Source organism: Podarcis filfolensis (genome assembly GCF_964270895.1).
Source record: "Podarcis filfolensis genome assembly, chromosome: 12".
NCBI lineage: Eukaryota > Metazoa > Chordata > Lepidosauria > Squamata > Lacertidae > Podarcis > Podarcis filfolensis.
The window spans coordinates 47070201-47093605 of NC_139614.1; the positions used below are offsets into that span (position 1 = coordinate 47070201).

The 23405-nt window shown below is 43.9% G+C and overlaps 1 protein-coding gene across 6 annotated transcripts in view; it reads right to left on the reverse strand.

Moving 5' to 3' along the window:
• The window catches only part of DPP6 (dipeptidyl peptidase like 6), a 491459-nt gene that overhangs the window by 66204 nt on the left and 401850 nt on the right, over window positions 1–23405 (reverse strand). For all 6 annotated transcript variants that reach the window (XM_083579470.1, XM_083579472.1, XM_083579469.1 and 3 more), the window contains exons 7-8: window positions 19435–19516; window positions 2625–2745 (exon numbers count right to left, since the gene is read on the reverse strand). In XM_083579470.1, the coding sequence (XP_083435596.1) occupies window positions 2625–2745; window positions 19435–19516 (203 nt within the window). The remainder of the gene's footprint in view (window positions 1–2624; window positions 2746–19434; window positions 19517–23405) is intronic.

Sequence of the window (23405 nt, forward strand, 5' to 3'; positions counted from 1 at the left end):
ACTACACTGACCCACTTTATTCCCCATCTTTGGTGCTTCCCTGCTGCTAAGTTCTCTGCTCTCACTTTGTGATCTCAGCCAATGGAGGGCGAGCATAACGATGTCGTGATGCTATTTAGCCAATCAGATTTAGTTACCTAGTTTTATCACTGAGGGCCCTGGAAGCAGATGCCCCCAAAGGGTGGGAACATGTTCCCGCATTTCTAAAACGTTCTGCGGCTTTCCACAACGTGTTGTGAGGATCAATGAAACTACCCTTCCAGCACAGTGTGTGAAGACAAGGAAGGCATGAGGAGGCATGGCTGTGAGGCAGTTGCACTGGGTTACATCCAGTGCCAGCCCTACTTAGGGTAGACCCACTGAAATGAATGAACATGACTAGCTTAGTATCATTAATTTCACTGGGTGCCTCTCCATTATCAGTCTCTACAGCCACAGCAGGCACTGCAACCTTCCAACAATTTGACCTCACCCCCCAAAGATGCACTCCTTCATTGTCTCCTGAGGCAGACGGATGATAAAAACAACAACTCCGAGTAGGACTCAGCTAAATACAACCCATTATTCCTAAAAGCATAGTGCAACAGGATAAGAAACCTTTCCCCAAGGCAACCAGGTGATGAACTGTGACTTTTGGAGATGTGAGGAATGACTGAACGGTCCATGAAGAACAGCACTGGAAGGTAGGGATCATTTTCTAGTTGCCTCGGCAACACAGTTGTGTCTTCCTATCCTTTTGGCCCTATGTTTTCTCACCACTTTGTATGCTTTGAAAGACTGCTGAAAGGTGGCTTCTTATTGTATGGGTGTGGGGGGAAGGTTTTCCAAAAAGCCCCCTCGCCCTGTCGATTCAGCCCTAGGGCAGACCAGGATGAAAAACCTTTATGACTGGATTCTCCTAGATATACAAAGCAGGCCTGAAGCTGGATGGATGGGGAGCAATATAGCTGGAAGGGTGAAATGACCTTGTGTTTGGGTGATTCAAGGAGATTTGAAAGCACTGTCTGCAGCGCTTGCTCTGCAATGGCCTTTTCCCAAATGCAAGACCTCTGCTGGTGCTGCAGTCATCATTTAATGAAAGCATACGTCCACATTCACTCTAAATGTCACAGGTGTTCCAAAGGAAGAGAAGAGAGGTAGCCTGAAGACTTGAGTGATGCCTTGCTTTAATTAAACATGGATCACATCTGAAAAGAAGAGGGACCTGTTTCTCCAACTTTCATTTAAGCAGCATTAAAAGTGGGATGGCGACCTTTTCCACAGCTAACTTTTAGTGACATCCCCGCTTCAGATCAGGATCTGCAAGCTGCATTTTAACCTTCCCCAACCTGGTGCTCTCCAGATATCATTGGCCCACAACTCTGTTAATCTGTGATCGCTGCCCGTGGCTGATGGGAGTTGTAGTCCAATGACATCTGAAGGCAAGTGGGTTAGGGAAGGAGACTGCATTGGATCTCAGTGCCATTTTGCTATCTCAGCAGATGAATGTGGCTTCACTATGCCAATTCCTCATAAAGGACTGGCTTGAAAGTCAATGACAGTTAAAAGAACATTTTGAGCATTCCAGTAATGGAATAAAAATAGGCGTCAGCAACACTGTCCTCTTAGCCTCTGCCCTCTAAGCTTGCTATCACTATAACTTCTCTCAATCAGCAGTTTTCCAGGGGCAGGATACAGTCTCAGAGGACATTTAGTTATCCACCAAGTAAACTTTCTGATGCAGATAACTGTAGGGACAGGTTTGTAAAGCTAGCCTGCTGCAGTGGGCAGGAACATGGAGCAAGGAATCCTTGCTTATTTGCGAAGCTCACTGCAGGATGCTAGGCCAATGATCATATCTCAGGTTAACCTACCAAACAGTGATGCCATGAGGAGAAAGTGGAATAACTCTATGAGCACTTTAGAGTAAGGGTAGGATATAAATCGGATATAATATAATATTCGTATTTGCCATCTTTCCCCCATCTTTTTCTCCTTTCATCCACTTACTCTCAATTTTTTCAGGCTTTGAGGGGAATGACTGCATCATTCCAAATGAAGCACTGTGTTACTTCAAAGCCCATGAGAGAAAGAGTGGTGTCTGGGAGAGGCATGCATCTAAATAAAAAAGCAATTGGCTATTAAATAGTGGCTGCCAAAACTGTATTCACAATTAACATCTTGCAGCACCTCATCAGTCACACTGGCCAACTGTAGTACCCAAAAGCTTACCAGGAAAAGGTCAGTTTATTATTAGATTTTTCACACTTTTTGCAATATAAATGTCAAAATCTTTTTGATATCAAAGTAAGTGTCACTCAGCAGCACCCTTTGCCACTGGAGGTTTATGGGCAAGATCCAAATACTCTAAGTAAGGACACCATGCATACCCAGTGCTAATCAGACAGAAGGGGCACAGAATATTCAGAATTGTAATGAGGGATCAGAGTGGAATGATACTTCTAGATTGATGTGTCATGAAGCCCCTAAGTAGAATTCAAGGGTGTCCAGGAAACTCTGCCTTTCACAGAAAACTAAAGCTTTTGCTTGGGATCATTCATTAAATACCCCCCACTCTCTGTCAACAGACAGGTCCACTGCAAACACTCAAGGGCCGGCAGTGCTTTTGAAACTTCCCATCCTACCTTCATACAGCCAGTCGCTGAGTCCATTGAAAATAACCTTGTCTTTCCCAGTGGAGACCACACGGATGGCCTGCTTCCCCACATGGGCACAGTAGTAGATGTTGTTCTCAAAGATAAATATCTGCACAGAAACATAAGAGAGAACCAATAGGTTATTATGATCCAACAAATAAAACTCAACTGTGATCATGAATACAGTACACTCATGGAAATAAGGGGAGCCACTTTTTGTGTTGCTATGAGGTCTCCCCCATCCCTGTCCGAGTTCCACAATAGAGGAAGTTCTGCCTTGCACCATCACTGATGCCCCACTGCGATGGAGAAGGCTGCCCCTAGAGAAATCTGCTCCCTGAGCAACTCTTTGAAGCAAAGTGTTATCCACATTATAACACACCCTTTTCTGAATCAAAACTAGAGATGTGGTTTGAGGAAGGGGTTTTTGCTTAGTGGCAGAAAATGTACTTTGCATGCAGAAATTCGTGGTTCAGTTCTGGCACCTCCGATTTAGCGGAAATGACAATCATTTAGTAAGCAATTGGAAAAGGCAAAAGCTCGTATGCTTTTCATGCAGAACTTTCCAGGATAAGTCCGCAGCATCTTCAAGAGAAAGGATCTCAGGCTGCAAAAGAACTCCACTTCACAAGCAGTGCCGGATTTACGTATAAGCTAAACAAGCTATAGCTTAGGGCCCCACTCTCTTGGCCCCCCCCCAAAAAAAATTTAAAGAAAAAAACCTGGATGTACATTTCCAAAATATAAGATAAAAAACAAATAAAATAAAACCTACATACAGTAACAGTGTTTTGTGTTGTGTAGGCTCCTATGATGTAAGTAATGTAGGCTCCTATGATGCTCCCTAAAATATCACTGGTTTGCTCATTTCTATATACAGTGGTACCTTGGTTCTCAAACTTAATCCGTTCCAGAAGTCTGTCCCAAAACCAAAGTGTTCCAAAACCAAGGCACGCTTTCTCATTGAAAGTAATTTGTTGTTGACAAAGGACAGCTGGAAATATAAAGGGCCCCATTATCTTCAGTAACTTAGGGTCTCATCAAACCTAAATCTGGCCCTGTTCACAAGCATCTTGCAGGATCAGACCAAGGCCCACCATCAGAATAATTTCTGAAGCACATCCCCAGCTGTATAAATGGGTCTTTACCACAGCCGTCCTCTTATTAGGGTTTTAGTCTTGTTTTAAATGTATCTGTTGTCTTTGTGTCTTCAATTATATTGAGGTAGTGGTTTAAAAGGTGATTAATAAATCAATGAAAATAATAATATTATTGTTATAGGTATTATTTGTTATAGATTGACTATGCCTATTCTGGTCATTTTCTTCTATATAAGAAGGCCTGCAGCAAAAATAAAATAAAAATAACAGAAACAGGATCTGATTAGCAATTAAGCCAGTTAGGATTCACCTGTTGGCTCACTTTTCTGTCCTCTTTGACTAAATGCTGTGAATCCTAATACCAACAGTATAAATCAATGCAGTTGATTCTTGTTGCAGAAAATGTACACTCATTTTACAAATAATAAATTTGCAACATCTCTCCAATTTAAGGCTCTAGGGCTATATGCAATAAACAGGCACGTCAACATCAAAACATTTAGATTTAAGGGTGCATTATGTATGACTTTCAGTAGATGCTTAAGGTTTGGATACAGTGGTACCTCGGGTTACATACGCTTCAAGTTACATACGCTTCAGGTTACAGACTCCGCTAACCCAGAAATAGTGCTTCAGGTTAAGAACTTTTAGAGGACATCTTTTACCTGCAGAAGATGCCACAGTTAATCCCAAGTACCTCCAATTAATAAGCTCAACTAGCACTTTCGGAGCCTGCTGGAGACATTCTTACTTAGACAAATCTACCCAGACCTTTATAAAGTTTTAATTTGTTTTAGTCTATTATATAACGATTTTAACCTTACGTATGTTTTTAATTACGGTTGTAATTTTGTTTAGTGATAGATTTATCTTTTTTTGCAAACCATTTTGAGGTTTTTTCCCTACAATCAAGTGGTATATAAATTTATTGGAATAAATAAATAAGTTTTGTTAAAAGCACTATCTAACCTTAAGACCTTGAAGAGCTGCTTTCCGTCAGAGTGGACAATACGAGGCTGGGTGAACAAACGATCTATCCATATATCAGGGAGTTTCCTATGTTCCTTCTCAGAGTGTAGGATTAGAGTGAAGGCTGGAGCTGGATTCAAAATCCTCCAAAGCCACGAAGCTCATTGGATGACCTTGGATCCACCATATCTCAGCCTACCCCATTTCACGGGGTTGTGGTGAGGATAAAAGCAGAGTGGGAAGACCATGCATGCTACTCTGAATTTTGATCAAGGGTGAGATTAAAATAATTGTAATTATTACAATGGTTACGGCCCTGTATATCTAAAGCAGCATCTCCACCCCCATCGCTCAGCCCGGACACTGAGGTCCAGAGCCGAGGCCTTCTGGCGGTCCCCTCACTGCAAGAAGTGAAGTTACAGGGAACCAGGCAGAGGGCCTTCTTGGTAGTGGCGCCTGCCCTGTGGAATGCCCTCCCATCAGATGTCAAGGAGATCAACAACTATCTGATGTTTAGAAGACATCTGAAGGCAGCCCTGTTTAGGGAGGTTTTAAATAACCGATGTTTTAATGTATTTTTAATCTTTTGTTGGAAGCCGCCCAGAGTGGCTGGGGAAACCGAGCCAGAAGGGGGGGTATGAATAATAAAATTTTATTATTATTATTATTATTATTATTACTATTAATATATTTTAAAATGGAAGCGATGATATGGCTTAGCATAACACCTGAACAAGTCCATCATCTTGCAGGCAACCCATAAGGTAAATAAAGCAGCAATCAAGATGCCATGGGAAGCTGTAGCTGGAACATGTTTAAAAGCATTTAAACTTTTGATGTCTATCAACATAAATGGGTTTATATTCTTCAGGGTACCCATGACAAATACATTTTGAGATGTTTCATGAAATATGCTACTAACATTTTAACTGCTTTGATCATTTTGACATCAAAAAGGGGACAGACGTATCCCAAAATAGCTTTAATTCTTGGAACTGGCCAATATATTATATGAATTACAGGCAATATAACTTTTAAGAGGCATTTGGTTCTCATTATGTTATGCATGCTGAATAATAGTCCATTACATCCTCTATTCCCCTCTAAAGGAAGATACGTTTTATGTGAAAACCCATGTCATCACCCAATACAGATGAATCATTCAGATGCAGGCCTTGGCTGAATGAGGTCTAATCACAGATAAGAGGATCTCAGATGGCTGGGATAAAGTTTAAAGGGTACCACATGCCTTAGAGCAGGCATTGTCCAACCACCACCAGTGCCAACCAGCATGGCCAATGTTCAGGGCTGATTGGAGTTGTAGACCAGCATGTTGCCAGCCCTCCCTGTGAGGGGGAGGTAGAAAAAACCCCTCCGGGCTGCAGCAGAGTTTCAGCAGGAAGCAGACTGCTCAGATATGTAGCATTCCGAATTTCTTTATTTCTTTACAGTAAATTAAAACAACAAAGCATAGCTAGTGTGAGCTGAGTGCTTCACACACAGGTCTCCTCTGCATGAGAGCGGAGAGAACAAAGAGCGGAAGTTACAGAAGTTTACTTCCGTTCTCGTACAGGAATGTAAACATGGATATCATGTTACATCAGCAATGGGGAATGAAATTACTGACACAGCATCACCTGGATGGACCAAGGTTAGCCACCCCCAATAGGCACCTCTATTGTGGTGGTCTCCAGGAAAATAGCAGGAGAGAGAAGGGTTACTGCCCCTTCCCCAGAGCTGTGATCCCAGTCACTTTATCAGCTCCCATCACCACTAAGGCTCCACTGAAATACAGTGGTACCTCAGGTTACAAACACTTTGGGTTACAGACTCTGGTAACTGGGAAGTACAGTGGTACCTTAGGTTACAAACGCTTCAGGTTACAGACGCTTCAGGTTACAGACGCTTCAGGTTACAGACTCTGCTAACTCAGATATAGTACCTTGGGTTAAGAACTTTATGTCAGGATGAGAACAGAAATTGCACGGCGGCAGCGGGAGGCCCCATTAGCTAAAGTGGTACCTCAGGTTAAGAATGGTTTCAGGTTAAGAACGGACCTCCAGAACGAATTAAGTTCATAACCAGAGGTACCACAGTAAAAACAAGCTAAATGAGAGACTGCAGAAGAGGTAGCCTGAACTTATTTGCAATTCCTGAATCTTCAAGACAGACACAAATAAAGCCATACCTTTATGACAGAAATTATAGCCCTTGCCGTGACAAACAGCTCCAGGGAGTTACCGGATCCCTGTTGCCATGTGAGGAATTCAGTGTTAAGTCCCATTGAAATTAATCGACATGACTAGCTCAAGGGTATTAATTTAAACGAGTCTACTCTGAGTAAAAATTAGTTGACCAGAACCCTAATAATTAATAATAATAATAATAATAATAATAATAATAATAATAATAATAATTTATTTATACCCCGCCCATCTGGCTGGGTTTCCCCAGCCACTCTGGGTGGCTTCCAGCAAAACACTAAAATACAATAACCTATTAAACATTAAAAGCTTCCCTAAACACTCCCAACAAAGTGTTGGGAGTGTGTATCCATAAACACATATCAGCAAAGAGATGTGTACTACTATATCGAGAAATTTTAAATCTCATACAGCAACCTGATATAGCACAATATAATCATTGGAAGATTTGGAGGGTGGCTGGCATATTCAGAGACACATTCAGTGTCAATGCCAAAGAATGGGCATGTGCATAAGCTCTAAATGGGCTCATGCCATGAAAGGACAAAGCCTGGCAGAAGGATTTCCAGTTGGAGGAAATCAGTTTTAATACACAGCAACAGAAAGGAGATTCACGTATGTGGGTATCTGCCCTACATGAAAGGGAGTCATCAAAGTCTGCAGTTCTAATAACACTTACATAGGAGTAAAAGCCATTCAGTTCACTGGGACTAGCAAGAAAACATGCTGAGGACCGCAGTGCAAGATACTCTATATATGTACTACACACATATGCGAACAATTAAAATTAGATTATATCTGGAAAAGTAAAACAGAAGTCCAATTTCCCTATTATGGTGGCCATGTGCTATTTTTAAAAAAGAGATCTTCATGTCTGACTCTGCTTCTGGAAACTAGCAAATCAGGTTAGTGGGATTATTAGTTTCAAGTATTTCAAAACAGCCTCTGCAAGGTCACCATAATTGTGAAATGCTCCATAATTTGTATCAGGCAAAGCTGGTGCAGCCTGTGTCTTGTTCTGCACAATGTTTAGACAATCTTCCTTTTCAGGGTTTCCCCTATAGATTTCACATATGAAAACCAATGGCATATTTGAAAGTACTAATGGCACAGTTGCAGGCTTCCCATCACCAGAAACTCTCAAAGCATATATGAGTGGCAAAGGAGGAAGAATACTAAATGAGAAACCTCCAGTTGCAGAAGGTCACTCAAATATGCAGCCCCTTTCTCACATTCCTTAAGCGGTACAGTCCCATCAGAGCTACTCCACAGACCTTTCCGAAGGTGTAACTTACACAGAATCTTGCCACTGGAACCATCTAGGCCTGGACTGGAATAAAGCAAGAAATATTTCCCAGCAACACAACCTGAGGCTGGAGACCCCCTCTGCACTCCCCAAACTGAAGGCAAGCAGAAGGAGATGTTGTATATTCATCCCACTTTTGCATCTGGTAAAGAGGTGCTGCTTTGTATATTATTTCAGATACCTGTTTGACTGGAAGCATCAGGGAGATATGTCCATGTCCATGCCATGGAAAAGGTAATCTTACTGAAACCACTTTGAGTTATTTAAAGAATTATTGTCTGTTCTCAACTTCTTAACTGGAGATTGAAGGGTCTGAGACTGAAACCTTAATATCTGCAGAAGAAATGCTTTGGCCCAGTGGTTTTCAACCACTGTGTCGTGGCACCCTGGGGTGCCTTGAATGATGGTGGGCAACACTGGCCTCTGTCCCTCTTTCCTTCCCTCCCTCCTCTGATGACCTCTTGTGTCTTGACCTCCCAAAGGCTTACATAGCTGTTTGTTGCAGCAGCCCTGGCTACAAGCTCTCCAGGTGAATGGTGCCTCTGGAGGTGGCCAGGGGATGCTTCTCAAGCCCCTGTGGGGTAGTGCGAGGAGGTACCTCTCTTTGGGGCAGGGGGGCAGCTCAGAGGCCAGAGGCGGCAGTAGGGGCTGCCCAGAGAACTTCCAAGGAGAGGGGAGAGGAAGCTGAGGGAACACGCCACAAGGGAGGGTGTTCAAAAAAGGGTGAGAGGCTGCCAGCTCTGCAGGCAAGGGGTGACACAACTGGGTTCCTGAGCCCCACAGGGATGCTGCAGAAAGAATGTAGTTGGTCAAGGGAGCCGTGGACTCAAAAGGACTGAAAACCTCTGCTTTAGCCACTAAGCTATGGCTTCTTCCTATATGTATTAAGGCTGACATTACTTGCTGAGGATGTGTCTGCTACAGTATTCCAACCAGTACTAACAGCTTGCCTTAATTGTGCTTACACTGTAATGTTGGTGAGTTGTGGAAAAGGTGTTTGTTTGCGAGAGTAACTCATATCCTCTTTAAAACTAGAACGCTCTCTTGTATATGATTTCAAGCTTATTCTGTGAAAATTGTAAGCCGCCAAACTCAATATATATGAAGGAGATGTGGCAAGAATAATTTTATGGTACTCTAATTCAAAAATTCCTCCTTTCGGAGCAGACACTGAAGAAAAGATGTTTCATTCTTGTATTCTGCATCTACTTTTCAGATGTCATTGTAACACTGATTGTGAGGCCTCCTTTGCATGGCTCAGTCATTCGAGCATTATAAATACATCCTAGAGCACATTTATATTTTGAAAGCGGCCCCCTGCTCCTCTCCCCAGCGAATGTACACACTCTCTCTCTTCAGAACTATAACTTGGGCTTTGCAACCAAGCAGCTGCAATAATTTAGACACTTTTAAAGAAATCTCTGCAGCTCATTTCAGCTGCCTTGCAGAACTAAAAAGAGCCTTTCAATGCGTCCGAATAGAATATTGGCTGGATACAATTTTGCATCCCAGGCTTCTAAAGTAGTCATTTTAAATGATAACTGCCTTGTTATATTACTTAAAGTATGTATCAGCAAATGTGTCCTTTATTATGAACCCTGAATTGTGCTTTTAAATTCTGCATGATGGATTATCTTGTATTCTGTAACCTAATATCACTGATGCTTATGTAGGGCACCACTGCAAATTAGATCTCTTCATGTGAAATGAAACATGCTGCTTCATTGATAATATTTTATTACATTAACAGGACATTAGAATAAGGAGAGAAGATGGCTTCGTGGTTAGCATAAATAATGAAGCCCTGGGAGTCCTGCTAGGCAACCTCTGGTGGGATGACTCAACAAGTTCAAACCAAGGGAGAGATGGAGAACCCATAACAGCATTGCTATGAGGCCTGGATTCAGATAATGGCTCGCTATCAAAGTCTCACTCTTTTGTTAAGCAAAACAGGATGGCCTGTTTTCTGTCCTTTTCTCACCAGGATGAGCAAGGTCAGAAATGGGCAGGAACTCTGAGGGAAAGACAGAAAATTGCTCATCTCAAATCCCCTCCTACTAAGGAGGCATTAGCCAAGAACATTATTAAAACTCCAGATTTTCCAGTAGTTGGCTACCTCTTCTAGTTCCAACAGGACAGCACTTAGCCCTGAAGCTTCACTTTAAGGAGAGTTATACTTTCCTCTTCGCCCCTCTTTCCACTCGTATTGTGGGTTTATGGCAAAATTGCCACGCTCACATTTCTGTAGGCCTTTTAGAATAAGTTAGGGGATCTTTTAATCTTTAATCAAGGTGTGAATGCAGTGCAGGATTTGCTACCTGCTTAGATTGTAACTTTGTGGTCTGAAGCAGCATTTATATATCGTCAGTCTTATTTCATATAATAAACCAAGCTTTCTTTATTCCTTTGTGTGAGGGCTTCTTGTGGGCATAAGGTTAACACACATCCATAACAAGCACATGTCATAATGCCAGCAAAATATCCTAAACCTCTCAGCAGTGTATATATGGACATACACAAGTGCTGGCGAGTCCAGGTACACACTTGCAATGCTTACTCGGTGATGGATTAGGGAGGGAAATATGAGGATCGACACCACGGTGTCTGGGTGAGAGGCTGACAAAAGCTTCTCTTGGGGGAAAATAGCATGGGCATACCACTATCCCAAGGGATGAGGGTAGGGAGAGCAAGGATTACACATCTCCGTCATTGGTGCTGTGCAATGCCAGGTCCATAGGCAACAAAACCGCCACCATGCGTGACTTTTTTGTCTCGCAGGGGATTGACCTGGCTTGCGTGACGGAGACCTGGGTACGGGAAGGCGAAGTAGTCTCCCTACATGAGATAACACCCCCAGGTTTCTCTGTCCTCCATCAATCGCGGACTGTGGGTCGGGGGGGGAGGAGTAGCGTTGTTATTCCGGGAGGATTGCTCTTTCAGAGCTCTGCCATCACCGGCGATCTCCGGCATTGAATGTGTTGGTCTCGTGTGGGGCACCAAGGAGAGCTTGGCTGTCTGGCTGGTGTACCGACCACCCAGCACACCTGCAGCCACCCTGTCAGACCTGCTGGAGGTGGTGGTGGGCTGGGCCTTGGAGTTCCCAAACCTACTGGTTTTGGGAGACTTCAACGTCCATGCCGATGCCGCTCCCTCCTCACAGGCTCTGGACCTAGTGACTTTCATGGCAACACTAGGGCTCTCCCAGTTTGTTTTGGGCCCCACTCATCAAGCAGGCCACACGCTGGATCTGATCTTTGGGGCTGGCATAGATGTGATCATGCTCCCCGCTGTGGAAGTGCCATGGTCTGATCACTACGCTCTGAAAGCCAAGATTGACTTCCCGCTCCTCCCCGGCTCGGGTGGCGAACCTATTTGGGCTCGTCCGCGAAAACTGATGGATCCTGATAGATTCCGACAAGCCTTGCAGAACCCTGCTCCTCCTGGCAACTCATTAGATGACCTTGTTGAGGACTGGAATAACCGGCTCTTGGCAGCCATTGATGAGATCGCGCCTAAGCACCCTCTGCGACCCCGTCGAAACCGGGCACCTTGGTTTACTGAGGAGCTCCGGAAAATGAAGCGGGATCTCAGACGGCTAGAGCGAGTATGGCGACGGACTCGTGACGGAGCCTCAAGAACATCTTATAGGACGCTTATGAAAGCCTATGAGATGGCTATGAAAGCTGCTAATAAATCTTACTTTGCAGCTTCCATTGCATCCGCTAGCTCTCGCCCGGCACAACTTTTTAGAATAATTAGGTCAATAACGTCCTTAGGAGGACAACCAAATTTAAGCAGAAATTCGACCCACAGCTGTGAGGCATTCGCGAGCTTTTTTGCGGAGAAAGTCCTGTTGCTCCGCCGTGACCTCCCTGCCAATTTAGATACAGTGACTGAACTGGAGGCCCCTCAACTGACTTCAGGTCCAGTGTTGGACCATTTCGATCGGATACTCCCTACTGATGTGGATAGATTCCTCCAGGTTGGTAGACCCACCACCTGCCTCCTTGATCCGTGCCCATCTTGGCTGATTAGGGAGTGTCCAGATGTTGCGCGGACCGCCCTGGTTGAAATTATCAATTTGTCCCTTGACACGGGGACATTCCCAGGGGAACTGAAGGAAGCAGTGGTGTGTCCACTCTTAAAGAAAACTTCATTAGATCCCTTAGACCTATCCAATTACCGCCCAGTTTCAAATCTTCCATACCTGGGTAAGGTAATTGAGAGAGCGGTTGCTGAACAGCTTGGTAGGTTTCTGGAGGAAACATCGGCATTAGATCCATTTCAGTCCGGTTTCCGTCCTGGTTTTGGGACGGAGACGGCTCTGGTTGCCCTAACAGATGACCTCCGTAGACAACTGGATCGAGGCGGGTCAGGACTGCTGATCCTTTTAGATTTGTCAGCAGCCTTTGACATGGTCGATCATGATCTTCTGGACCACCGCCTCGCAGACGTGGGGATACAGGGCATAGCCCGTAACTGGCTGTGCTCTTTTATCTCTGGTTGGGGACAGAGGGTGGCACTAGGGAGGGAAATGTCGTTGCGCCACTCCTTGGTGTGTGGAGTGCCGCAGGGCGCAATTCTCTCCCCGATGCTTTTTAACATTTATGCGCCCCCTTGCCCAGATTATCCGGAGCTTTGGGCTGGGCTGTCACCAATATGCTGATGACACTCAGCTCTATCTGCTGATGGATGGCCACACCGACTCGGCCCCGAACACACTGACCAGATGCTTGGAAGCTGTGGCTGGATGGTTTCGTGGGAGCCGATTGAAACTAAATCCTTCAAAGACAGAGGTCCTATGGCTAGGTCGGGATGGCATGGGGATGAGGGACCAACTCCCTTCTCTTGCGGGGGCCCAATTAGTGCCATTGCCTTCCGTTAAGAGTTTGGGTGTAATCCTTGATGCCTCCCTTTCCATGGAGGCGCAAGTTACAGCAACAGCCAAGGCGACATTTTTCCACCTTTGCCGCATCAAGCAGTTGGTCCCTTACCTTTCCCGCCCCGACCTGGCCACAGTGATCCATGCGACGGTCATCTCCAGGCTTGACTACTGTAATTCGCTCTACGCGGGGCTGCCCTTGAAGCTGTCCCAGAAACTCCAGCGGGTACAGAATGCTGCAGCGAGGCTCCTCACGGGGTCTCTGCCATGGGAGCATATTCACCCAGTGCTTTTCAAGCTGCACTGGCTCCCGGTGGAGTACAGGGTCAGATTTAAGGTGCTGCTTTTGACCTTTAAAGCCCTTCACGGCCTAGGACCCTCGTACCTACGGGACCGCCTCTCCTGGTATGCCCCACGGAGAGCCTCAAGGTCCATAAATAACAACACCCTAGTGGTCCCAGGCCCTAAGGAAGTTAGATTGGCCTCAACCAGAGCCAGGGCCTTTTCAACTCTGGCTCCGGCCTGGTGGAACGCTCTGCCTCATGAGACCAGGGCCCTGCAGGATCTGATTTCTTTCCACAGGGCCTGTAAGACAGAGCTGTTCCGCCTGGCCTTTGGCTTGGAGCCAATTTGATTCCCTCCCTCTTTTTCTTTTTTCTTTTCCTTCTCCTCCTGCGATGAGGCTACATTTTAATATTTTAATGTTCCATTATTTTAATGTTGTATTTTATTTTTGTTTTTAAGTTGTAATCATTCATCTTGTTTTTATTATTGCTTGTAAGCCGCTCTGAGCCCGGCCTTGGCTGGGGAGGGCGGGGTATAAATAAAAAATTATTATTATATTATTATTATCAGACCACAATGTGGGGGAAGGAAGCTTTATGTGCCCTGATTCCCCCCCCATCCCAATGCTGCTATTTAAAAGGCAATTTAATTATATTCATACAACTAACACTGTGTCTAGCTTGGCACTCAATCCATGCCGACTGACAGCCAAGTTTCCTTAGCCTTGCCTTAGGACTTGCATGAATTCAGAGTGCACCCTGGAGTGCAAACAACACTTCTATGTAGCTGCACATTGTATGGGAAAGTTGGTGATGATGGATGCACTACATTTGCAGCCGTGCTGAGCTTGGCTCCCTTCAGCTAGATTCAGAACTGGGTCAGCAATTATGAGCACCACTGGACAGTTCCTGGACTAAATTATGATTTATTTCTGAGAGTTCCAAATTGACCTGTAAGGCTGCCTGCACCTTATTATACTGCCGGAGCCTCAATATCCCTGATTCCTAGAGGTTTAAAAACAATCCTTTTGGGCTGACTTGCTTTGAGCTCAGGTTAGTGAGGTGGGGTGGGGTGGGAGGGAAAAGAGACTTAAAACCACATCTGTTCTCCATTTGTAATTGCAAACGAACTTGTCAAGTAAATGATTCTATATTATTAACACATGTGAGCACCACAGCATAGTAAATTCATAATCTGAACCAAGAAATTAGAACTTTTGTAAGAACTCAGTTGTTTAGTGTGGCAGGGTGTAAACATTGGAACTCCCTGCTTGTTGAGCTCAAGCAGGTGGCTTCACTTTATACTTTTTGATGCCTGCTAAAAACATTCTTGTTTAGACAAGCCTACCTTAGGTGCTTAGAAAGCTGGGGAGATTTTATTCTTTCTTAGTATATTAATTTTTGTATGTTTTAAAGTAACATTTTATTTTTTCTTGATTTTACTATCTTATCTTTTTATAACCTGCTTTGAAGTGGGTTTTTTTTAACAATCAAGTGGTACATAAATTTTATGAAACAAATAAATAAAAATAAATGAACTTTGGCAGTTAGCAGTACAGCTGTCAGGAAGCTTGTCTGCCATTTCTGATCTTTTCACCAAATACATGCTTCTGAGGAACCCCAGCATTCCCTAGAACAGGTTGGGGAGCCTGTGGCCTCCAGATGACGCTAGACCTCAAGTTTCAGCCCCAGTCAGCACAGCCAATAGTCAAGGATTATGGGAGTTGTAGTTAAGCATCTTCTGGACAGCCATAGGTTAAGTTACCAGATTTTTTCCAATGAATCCGGGGATACTTTTCAACTCTCTACTAAATACCGGTAGATGGATTTTGTCAGGAAAATGTCAGGAAATGGGAATGTCTGGTAACCTTATGGGCTGCCTGCCCTAGCACAGAGTGAAAACTACCATTTTAGGTGTTATGCAAAATTCTAGGCTCCTCACATTTTCCTCAAGCTAAGAGTAGCCATAATGAGATTCCTCCTTTGCCCTGACAGACTCCCCTTTCCCAATTGCTTAACGGACTATTTCTCTTGAGGCTATCCCTTTGACGTCTCCTCCAAATGAACAGATAGGTATGGCTATTAATGATTATGATATGCTCCATTCCTGGCTTCCTGCTCGCCTCCTACAAGTCACCTAAACCAACCTAATGACACATGGCAGATTGCAGCTTAATTTTGACTCAGATGTCACCGCAAATGAAAAGATATGAGAGAATTGAATCATGGAAAGTTAACGGTGCAGGCTCTGTGAAACCTGGCTCAAAAACAAACACACCTGTCAGGTTTATGTTTGTGCACAAATCGAAAGAGCTGGCTGGATTGAAATTGGCAACCAAAGAGCCTTTCATGAGGCTCTTCCCCACTTCCAAAAACTGCCCTGTACAACTTCCTCAGACTCAATGAGACCCACAGGCCTGAGTTCAAGTCAGTGAAAAATATAATGAATGAGAAGTGTCAGAAGTGCCGCTGCCGCCTTGCGGTCCAGATGTAAGAGTCCGTGCCTCTAGCAATTCAGTGGCAGAGCACATGCTTTGTGTGTATATGGTGCCGTGAGCAATCCCATAAATTTTCACTTTAAAGGACAGCAGCATCATGGAAGAGATATCCGTCCCTGTCTTTGGAATGCTGGTGCCCATAAAAAGAGGCAGGGGTTAGATGCACCTGGGGCGAAGGCAGCTGTTGTGACTCGATTGAGAACGCAGTTCTTTAGCCCTTAGCAGGTGTTCATTCAGCAACTATTAGGGATGACCAAATCTGTCATTGTTGGTAACTCTCAGTTTCTCATTCCTCTAATCTTAAGTTCAGTTGTCTACATTTCCACAGAAGTTTTCAATCAGTTTTTTTAAATAAAAGTCCTCATGAAAACGCACAAACATTTTTGCGCAGGGTTTCCCAAACTTAGGTCTCCAGCTGTGTTTTGGACTAAACTCCCTTCATCCCTAGCTAGCAGGACCAATGGTCAAGGATGATGGGAACTGTAGTTCCAAAACTGATGGAGACCCAAGTTTGGGAAACCCTGTTTTAGAACAAATTTATCCAATGTACACGTGTCTGTATGCAATTTTGCTCAATATACACAGTTTTTGCATAACAAAATATCTCTTGATAGAACACATTTTTGTATATTGTTTTTCTAACATTATACAGTGGTACCTCAGGTTAAGTACTTAATTCATTCCGGAGGTCCGTTCTTAACCTGAAACTGTTCTTAAATTGAAGCACCATTTTAGCTAATGAGGCCTCCCGCTGCCACCGCGCCGTCGGAGCACGATTTCTGTTCTCATCCTGAAGCAAAGTTCTTAGCCAGAGGTAATATTTCTGGGTTAGCGGAGTCTGTAACCTGAAGCGTATGTAACCTGAAGCGTATGTAACCTGAAGCATATGTAACCCGAGGTACCATTGTACATTGTTATGCAAACTACACATTGCCTGGGTGGAGAAATATACCACAAATTCTTAGAAGTGTGAATGTCAATTGTTGTCACACTCTCCTTCCGCCTTCTCCATATTGCTTGACTTGAGAGCTGCACTGCAAAGTAAGTGCAAATTTCAAAGGATGACTGTGTTTCAATTTGTGTATTGTTTTGGAAAATGATGAATTTGGGAGGTTCACCTTTATATGCAAATTTAATTGAATCCCTAACATACCATTAGGGATTTATCTATGAGAAGCTCAGTTACAGGGAATAAACTTTCCTGGAAGCAGACTTGTTCACAGTTACCAATCGTGCAATATGCGAGCAGGATCACAGAATCATAGAAGAGTTGGAAGGGACCCTGAGAGTTATCTAGTCCAACCTCCAGGAATCTCAAAAGGTGGTACCCCATCCAATCTGAAACCATACCAGACCCTGCTTAGCTTTGCAAATGTGCTAGCAGTTTTATTGCTGCACCACTAGGATGGTTTGCTTGTGTGCAATATGGAGCCACGAGTGAGCACTGGCGGTGTTACAGCGTACATTCTCAAAAGGCCTGGTCAATGAGTAATATCTCAGAATCTTCTAGAACACCCACCGTTTCCAAGGCAGGCAAGGAAAGACTGAAAATTTTCACTGAATGCAAACTATTTGTATGTCAGCGCCTTAGGTAAACACTGGCAGCACCTGCTGCTTTCACAGCAATCAGTAAGGACAGAAAGGGATACATGCAGGATTGGTTGATGAGCTGTCTACATCCACGGTGTATCATTCTATTGCCTGCCCTAAGCACCAAATTGGAAACTGAGGCTTATTCCTCCCCAAAGCAGGTACTGTGCAGACTAAAAGGAGAACACTCTCCCCACAGAGCTTATTGCAGCTTATAGTTTGTACAGTTGTTTCCATCTGAACTGCTGGTGGAAGAGGGACCCAGATAGGACTTCCTGTGTGCCCAACTAATGCACAAGACTGAAAACAGAAATGCACATAATTTAATCACCCAGTCTCAATCGCAGATGCACTCCGTTCATAGAAAGCAAAAACAAACAAACCAATTAGAGAACTGAATAATAGTAGTAAATCATTTTCTCCCTCCTAACTCCTTCAAGAGCTCCCGAAGGCAGTCTCTGGTTATTGCAGGAGTCCTTTATTTTATGCACAGCTGCATCATGTGACACGGTGTTAATCCAATGATTGCGAAGAGCAAAAGGAAACCGACAAGAGCTGTGGGGAAACTCAATGCACAAGACTGGCAGCATCACGGAGCATCCTCAAAGGATCAGACTGAGCTATCAGCCTTTCCTTCTCTCTCTCTCTCTCTCTCTCTCTCTCTCTCTCTCTCTCTCTCTCCTCTCCATCCCTGCCTCCTGTGCAAGACGGAGACTTCCCCACCCCACGGTTCTATCAGCGGTGAAACTGCTTGCTTGGTCTGCAGGAAGAGGGCCTGTTTCGAAATTATTCAAGGCACGTAAAAAGATGAGGAAGCCGTGCTACTCCACAAGAAAGCCCCTGAAATTCGGAGTTGTGCAATACCTACTTTGGGGAAGGGATGTAGCTCAGAGAGAGAGAGCATCTGCTTCACATCCAGAGGGAACCAAATTCAGTTCCCAGCATCTCCAGGTATGGCTGGGAGAGAAGCCAGCCTGAAACCCTGGCGCATGGGTACGCAAACGAAGGCCCGGGGGCCGGATCCGGCCCAATCACCTTCTAAATCCAGCCTGCGGACGGTCCGGGAATCAGCGTGTTTTTACATGAGTAGAATGTGTGCTTTTATTTAAAATGCACCTCTGGGTTATTTGTGGGGCATAGGAATTTGTTCATCCCCTCCAAAAAAATATAGACCAGCCCCCACAAGGTCTGAGGGACAGTAGACCAGCCCCCTGCTGAAAAGGTTTGCTGACCCCTGTGCCTGGAGAGCCACTGTCAGTCAGTGCAGACAATATTGAGCTAGGTGGAGGGAAGGTCTGCCTCAGTCGGAAGCAGGTTCCTTTTATTAGAACCAACCACAAATGGCACAAAATAGTGAGCAACAGTGAACCAAAAACCTTGCTCACTTTCCTGACATTTTGGTTGCCCCTTATTAAGGTATTGTCCAGCTGTGGACTCTGGAGTGCATAGAAATAGTATGAGCTTTAATTTGTTTACTGTAATGCAAAAGGCTCCTATTGCTAAGTCATTTTCATTATCCCTGAACCTCCAGTTTCAGGGGCACTCTACCTCTGAATATTCGTTACTGGAGGACAAACAACAGGGAAGGCTCTTGCCTTTGTGGCCTTATTTGTTGGGCTTCCCAGAAGCCTCTGGCTGGCTGCTGCTGGGACTAGGCAGACCTCTGATTTTATCTAGCAGAGCAATTTTTATACGCTTGCATTGTTTTTAATCACGTAAATGCTCCCGCAGCCCAAAAGGTGTGTTTGCCACCCCGTTCTTGATAAACTTCACAAACAGCTCCATGACTTCCATTTTACAACAGGAGAAGCAGAGCCAGGTTTGGCCTAATCCACATCTCAGTGCTGCTTCTCATTCTACATGATGTACTGTGTGCAGATACCCGACTTCCTGCTTGACAGCTGCAGTTCACACTGGTACAAATGAATTTGTAACGAAACAGCCACTTGCAAAAGGTTTCCTTACCAGCTGTTGGCCTTTGGGTCCCCATCCTGCATACTGAAGCTTTGTATTGCTAACTTCGGGAGGATACAAATTTTGAGGTTCCCTGTAGATGAAAAGAAAAGGGAGAAGTAAGAATTTCAGCTGCATTAATACCTGGGATCAAATTTTACAAGAGCCAGTATCCAAAACATTACTTTACGGTTTATCTCCGAGAGGTTGTGTGTGTCCAAAGAGCCCTTTTGACCACCCCACTTTTAGCAGCGGACAACCCCTCCCCTGCATTTATCGCCACAAACTTGCAAACACTTTTCCTTCTGGCTTCCATGATGTTGATTACAATGCAGCAAGGTGTGTTGTGTTAGGAGTAGGGATGGGAGGGTGTGTCAGTTTTGGTTCTCTCAGTTTCACATTATTCCAGTCATAGATTCAGTTCTCCACATTTGTGCAGTAATTTGTGATATCCCTCCCCCCACCCCCGAAAAATTCTCATGGGAAAAAAATCCAGCATTTTAGTGTGAATTTATTGTCTAACCCCCTGCAATGCAGGAATATGCAGCTATCCCATACGGGAATCAAACCTGCAACCCTGGCATTATCAAAACCATGCTGTAACCATCTGAGCTACCCATGTGGCAGGCATAATGTTTTTGCACAGAAAGGGCAAACTATGCTGTTTCAAGAGGCTTGCAGATTATACGGATGGGGCAGTGAAATTATATGCATGCCTACAAGAAGGGAGTCACACTGCGTTCAATGAGGTTTAGCCCCAGGTACGTGGATACCAGTCTTAAGTCTGCCATGGTTCGTCTGTCGCATGCAGCAACAGCTTTGTGTTAGCGCAGTCACTTGGGTGGCAGGTTGGGCGAGACAGAGGTGAAACCATATGCCACTCTCTTCCTGTACACTTAGCCCATTTTCTCAGTATGTCAACTCGGTTGAAGGGGATAAAACAGAGATAGTAAGTAATGCACCGTGACAGCCCACTCTGTAGCAACTGATGCTAGCAATCTCAAGCCATGTGTTCACCCCCTAAACGGTGTTAATGTAGAACAAGCTGTGATTATAACTGTGTTTAGGAGAAGGGAAGGAACACACACACACACACACACACACACACACACACACACACACACCCTCCACCCAAGGTTGCTAATTTTTATTGCTGCTGGCAACTGTCTAACACATAGAAATTCAGGCAAGCTTTTCCTACCAAGAAGGTGAAGCAATGAGGGGAAATTAAGGCACAAAAACAGGGACAGTAAAATTATACCCTGCTTCTACTTCATTGTCCCTTTTTAAGAGGCTGCTCTCATTTGAACCAGTCACTTCATCCACAGAGGGGGAATTAAGGCTTTATTCCTGGAAAAACTTCCAGTGTGCATTACAACTGCTCTAGATGCTCATATTGCCAATTCTATTGCAGGCAAGTGGGAGGTTTCCCTGTAATCAGCAAAGGACTGCACACAACACCAGGTTATCAATTAAATTAAAAACTATTCTAACATATCTAAATGAAGATCGTGCTGTGCAGAGAGAATGAAATAGTTGTGTTGGAAAAAGTTGCCTTGTAGACATGAAAGAGAGTTAGATCCACTTCCCTTAGGTATCCGCACAGACATCATGAATTCACAAATTTCGAGCACAGACTTCCTTCTACATTTCCATGCTTGAGTCAACATAAAGCTTGCAAATATGCAGCTCTCCATATACTTTCATTAAAATTGGCTATGAAATATCTACCTAGCATCATGGGAGACACCCACATTTGTTCTGCTGCTGTTTAGAATCAGCTACCATAGAAGGAATTGTTCATCCTTTCAAACACATTTGAGAAAATTATGTTTTGAAATACCACACATATTCTGCTGACTTTTGAAGCTGTGAGCTTTTTATGGTTCTGTACCTTCAAAGCCAACTTGCACTGGACAGAGGACACCTTCAGACAGACGGCTGCCCTTTGACTGTCTTTCAAGAAAAGAGGACTGTAAAGTAGGACATATGGTAGTGACCCTAGTAGAGAGCAGAAAACAACAACAACCCACCCCAAAATCTTCAACAGGCTTTCTGAACACGTGACCTTCTCTTGCGTAATAAAAATATTTGGGCAAGCGTTTCCCCTCTTGCTCAGAAAATGTTACAAAATGTTATGTTACACCTCCTATCCCCCATTTGCTGCCATTTTCCAAATCAACAGATTGTACACTTTACTTAAGGCTTGTAACTAAAGCTTCAGGGAACGAATGTAGCATCAAGAAGCCACAGTCCCAATTATAAGCAATCATCCAGAGCACATAACAGACAGGCCCTGTCAGTTCCATTCACTGCATCATCTTTCAGGAGAGTAAGATTCTATTACTAGGAGAATCTGAAGCACAAACCTGCTTTGATAACGGATAAGGGGTAACATAACACAGATGAATGAAGGCTCCCCCTTTTGTAACTGCCATATACAAGTTCTGCTGCTTTTAAGAGCTTTGTTTCCCTCCCTCTCTCCCCCGTCACTCTCTGTTATCTATTTTTAAAGATGAGAAATAATTCTAGCTATTGATCTACCTTCTGGTTAATTTTCTGATGCCTGTGGATGAAGCAAGTCTGCAAAACATTTCTGGCTTGCTTCCAAATTCTACAGTGACTTTGCAAACAACAATAGATGAGGGAGAAATATAATATTGCAGCATTCAAGTGAATAATACATTGCCAAGCGATGCCTGGCTCAGCATCACTGCAGGTAACAATGGTTTATTGGTCTCATTTTTTTAACTGGAGCGATTCCTTTTCAATTTATGATTAGACAAGCTGGAAAGGCTAGAGGCAGAAAAAAGTTTTCAACAGAGTTGAAAGTTCATAGGAGAAGAACTATTGTTACTCTTGATGTACACAGCAATTCATTGTGCCTCTGGTCAACCTCAGTAAGGGAATCTTATTTTTCAAGCATTAGAAAAACCTGCAGAAACAATGTGACCAGGCTGATGTTAGGGTAAGCCTGTGCAACAATGAACATTTTGCTCTATTGTACCAATTTCATCACCTGGAAAATTACTATTCTTTCTTAATGCAAGGTTAGGGAACCTATGGCCATACTGACTGGGACTGATGGGAGTTGCAAAGTCCAACTGCACCTGCAAAACCATAGGTTCCCTGTCCCTGAGCTAATGGGATACCATCTACAGTGCTTTCTAATCCTGCTTCTTCTTCTTTCATTCAATAAGGCTTGAGTCTAAACCTTTAGCCATGAATTAACTTAAGAGATCTGAGTTACTGTCAAACCCCAGCTCCTTCCTCAGTGCAGCTTCCTCTTTCAAAATACTCTTTCAAAATACCTATTCATCTGACTCAGACGTTGAACTGAACCCAGAGTCAACAATCCTTGCCGAGATCAGGGCTTCCTCTAAGTCATGGAAATCATGAAATGGATTGTCATGTATTGTGGAGGAGTCTCTCCAACCTTGCTCTGTCCTCCAGCTGTTGTTGGGGTCTACAACTCTCATCATCCCTGACCACTTGGCTGGGGCTGATGAGAGCTGGAGAACAGAATGTGGAGGCTACCACTTGCTGAACCTTCTGTCTCTTCTCTTGGTTCTGACCTTAGTATTCTCTAAGAATTAAATTTAACTCAATAAACATTCTTCTATTGTTTGAGTCTTCCCTAGTGGTCTTATTTGTAGAACATAGACACATAAACAAGCATTTGGAAGGTGATCTTGAAATGCCCCTGTATCAGGGAATGCAGAACCATGTTTCCAACAATCTCATTCATTTTTCTCTCGTGTTCCAGATCATTTATTATTTTCAGTATTTAACTACTCAGCCAGGGTTCAGTTAATTAATTTGCCTTCCATTCACTTCATTTCTGCCATGATATTTTGAGTATAATTACTCTTGTCACTGTGCAAAAGGTGTGAGCTTCACATATAATCTTCACCCAGAAGATGTGCTGACTTCTCTATGGAAGTCAGCATGCACGAAGATCAGTCAAGGATTTATTTACATTC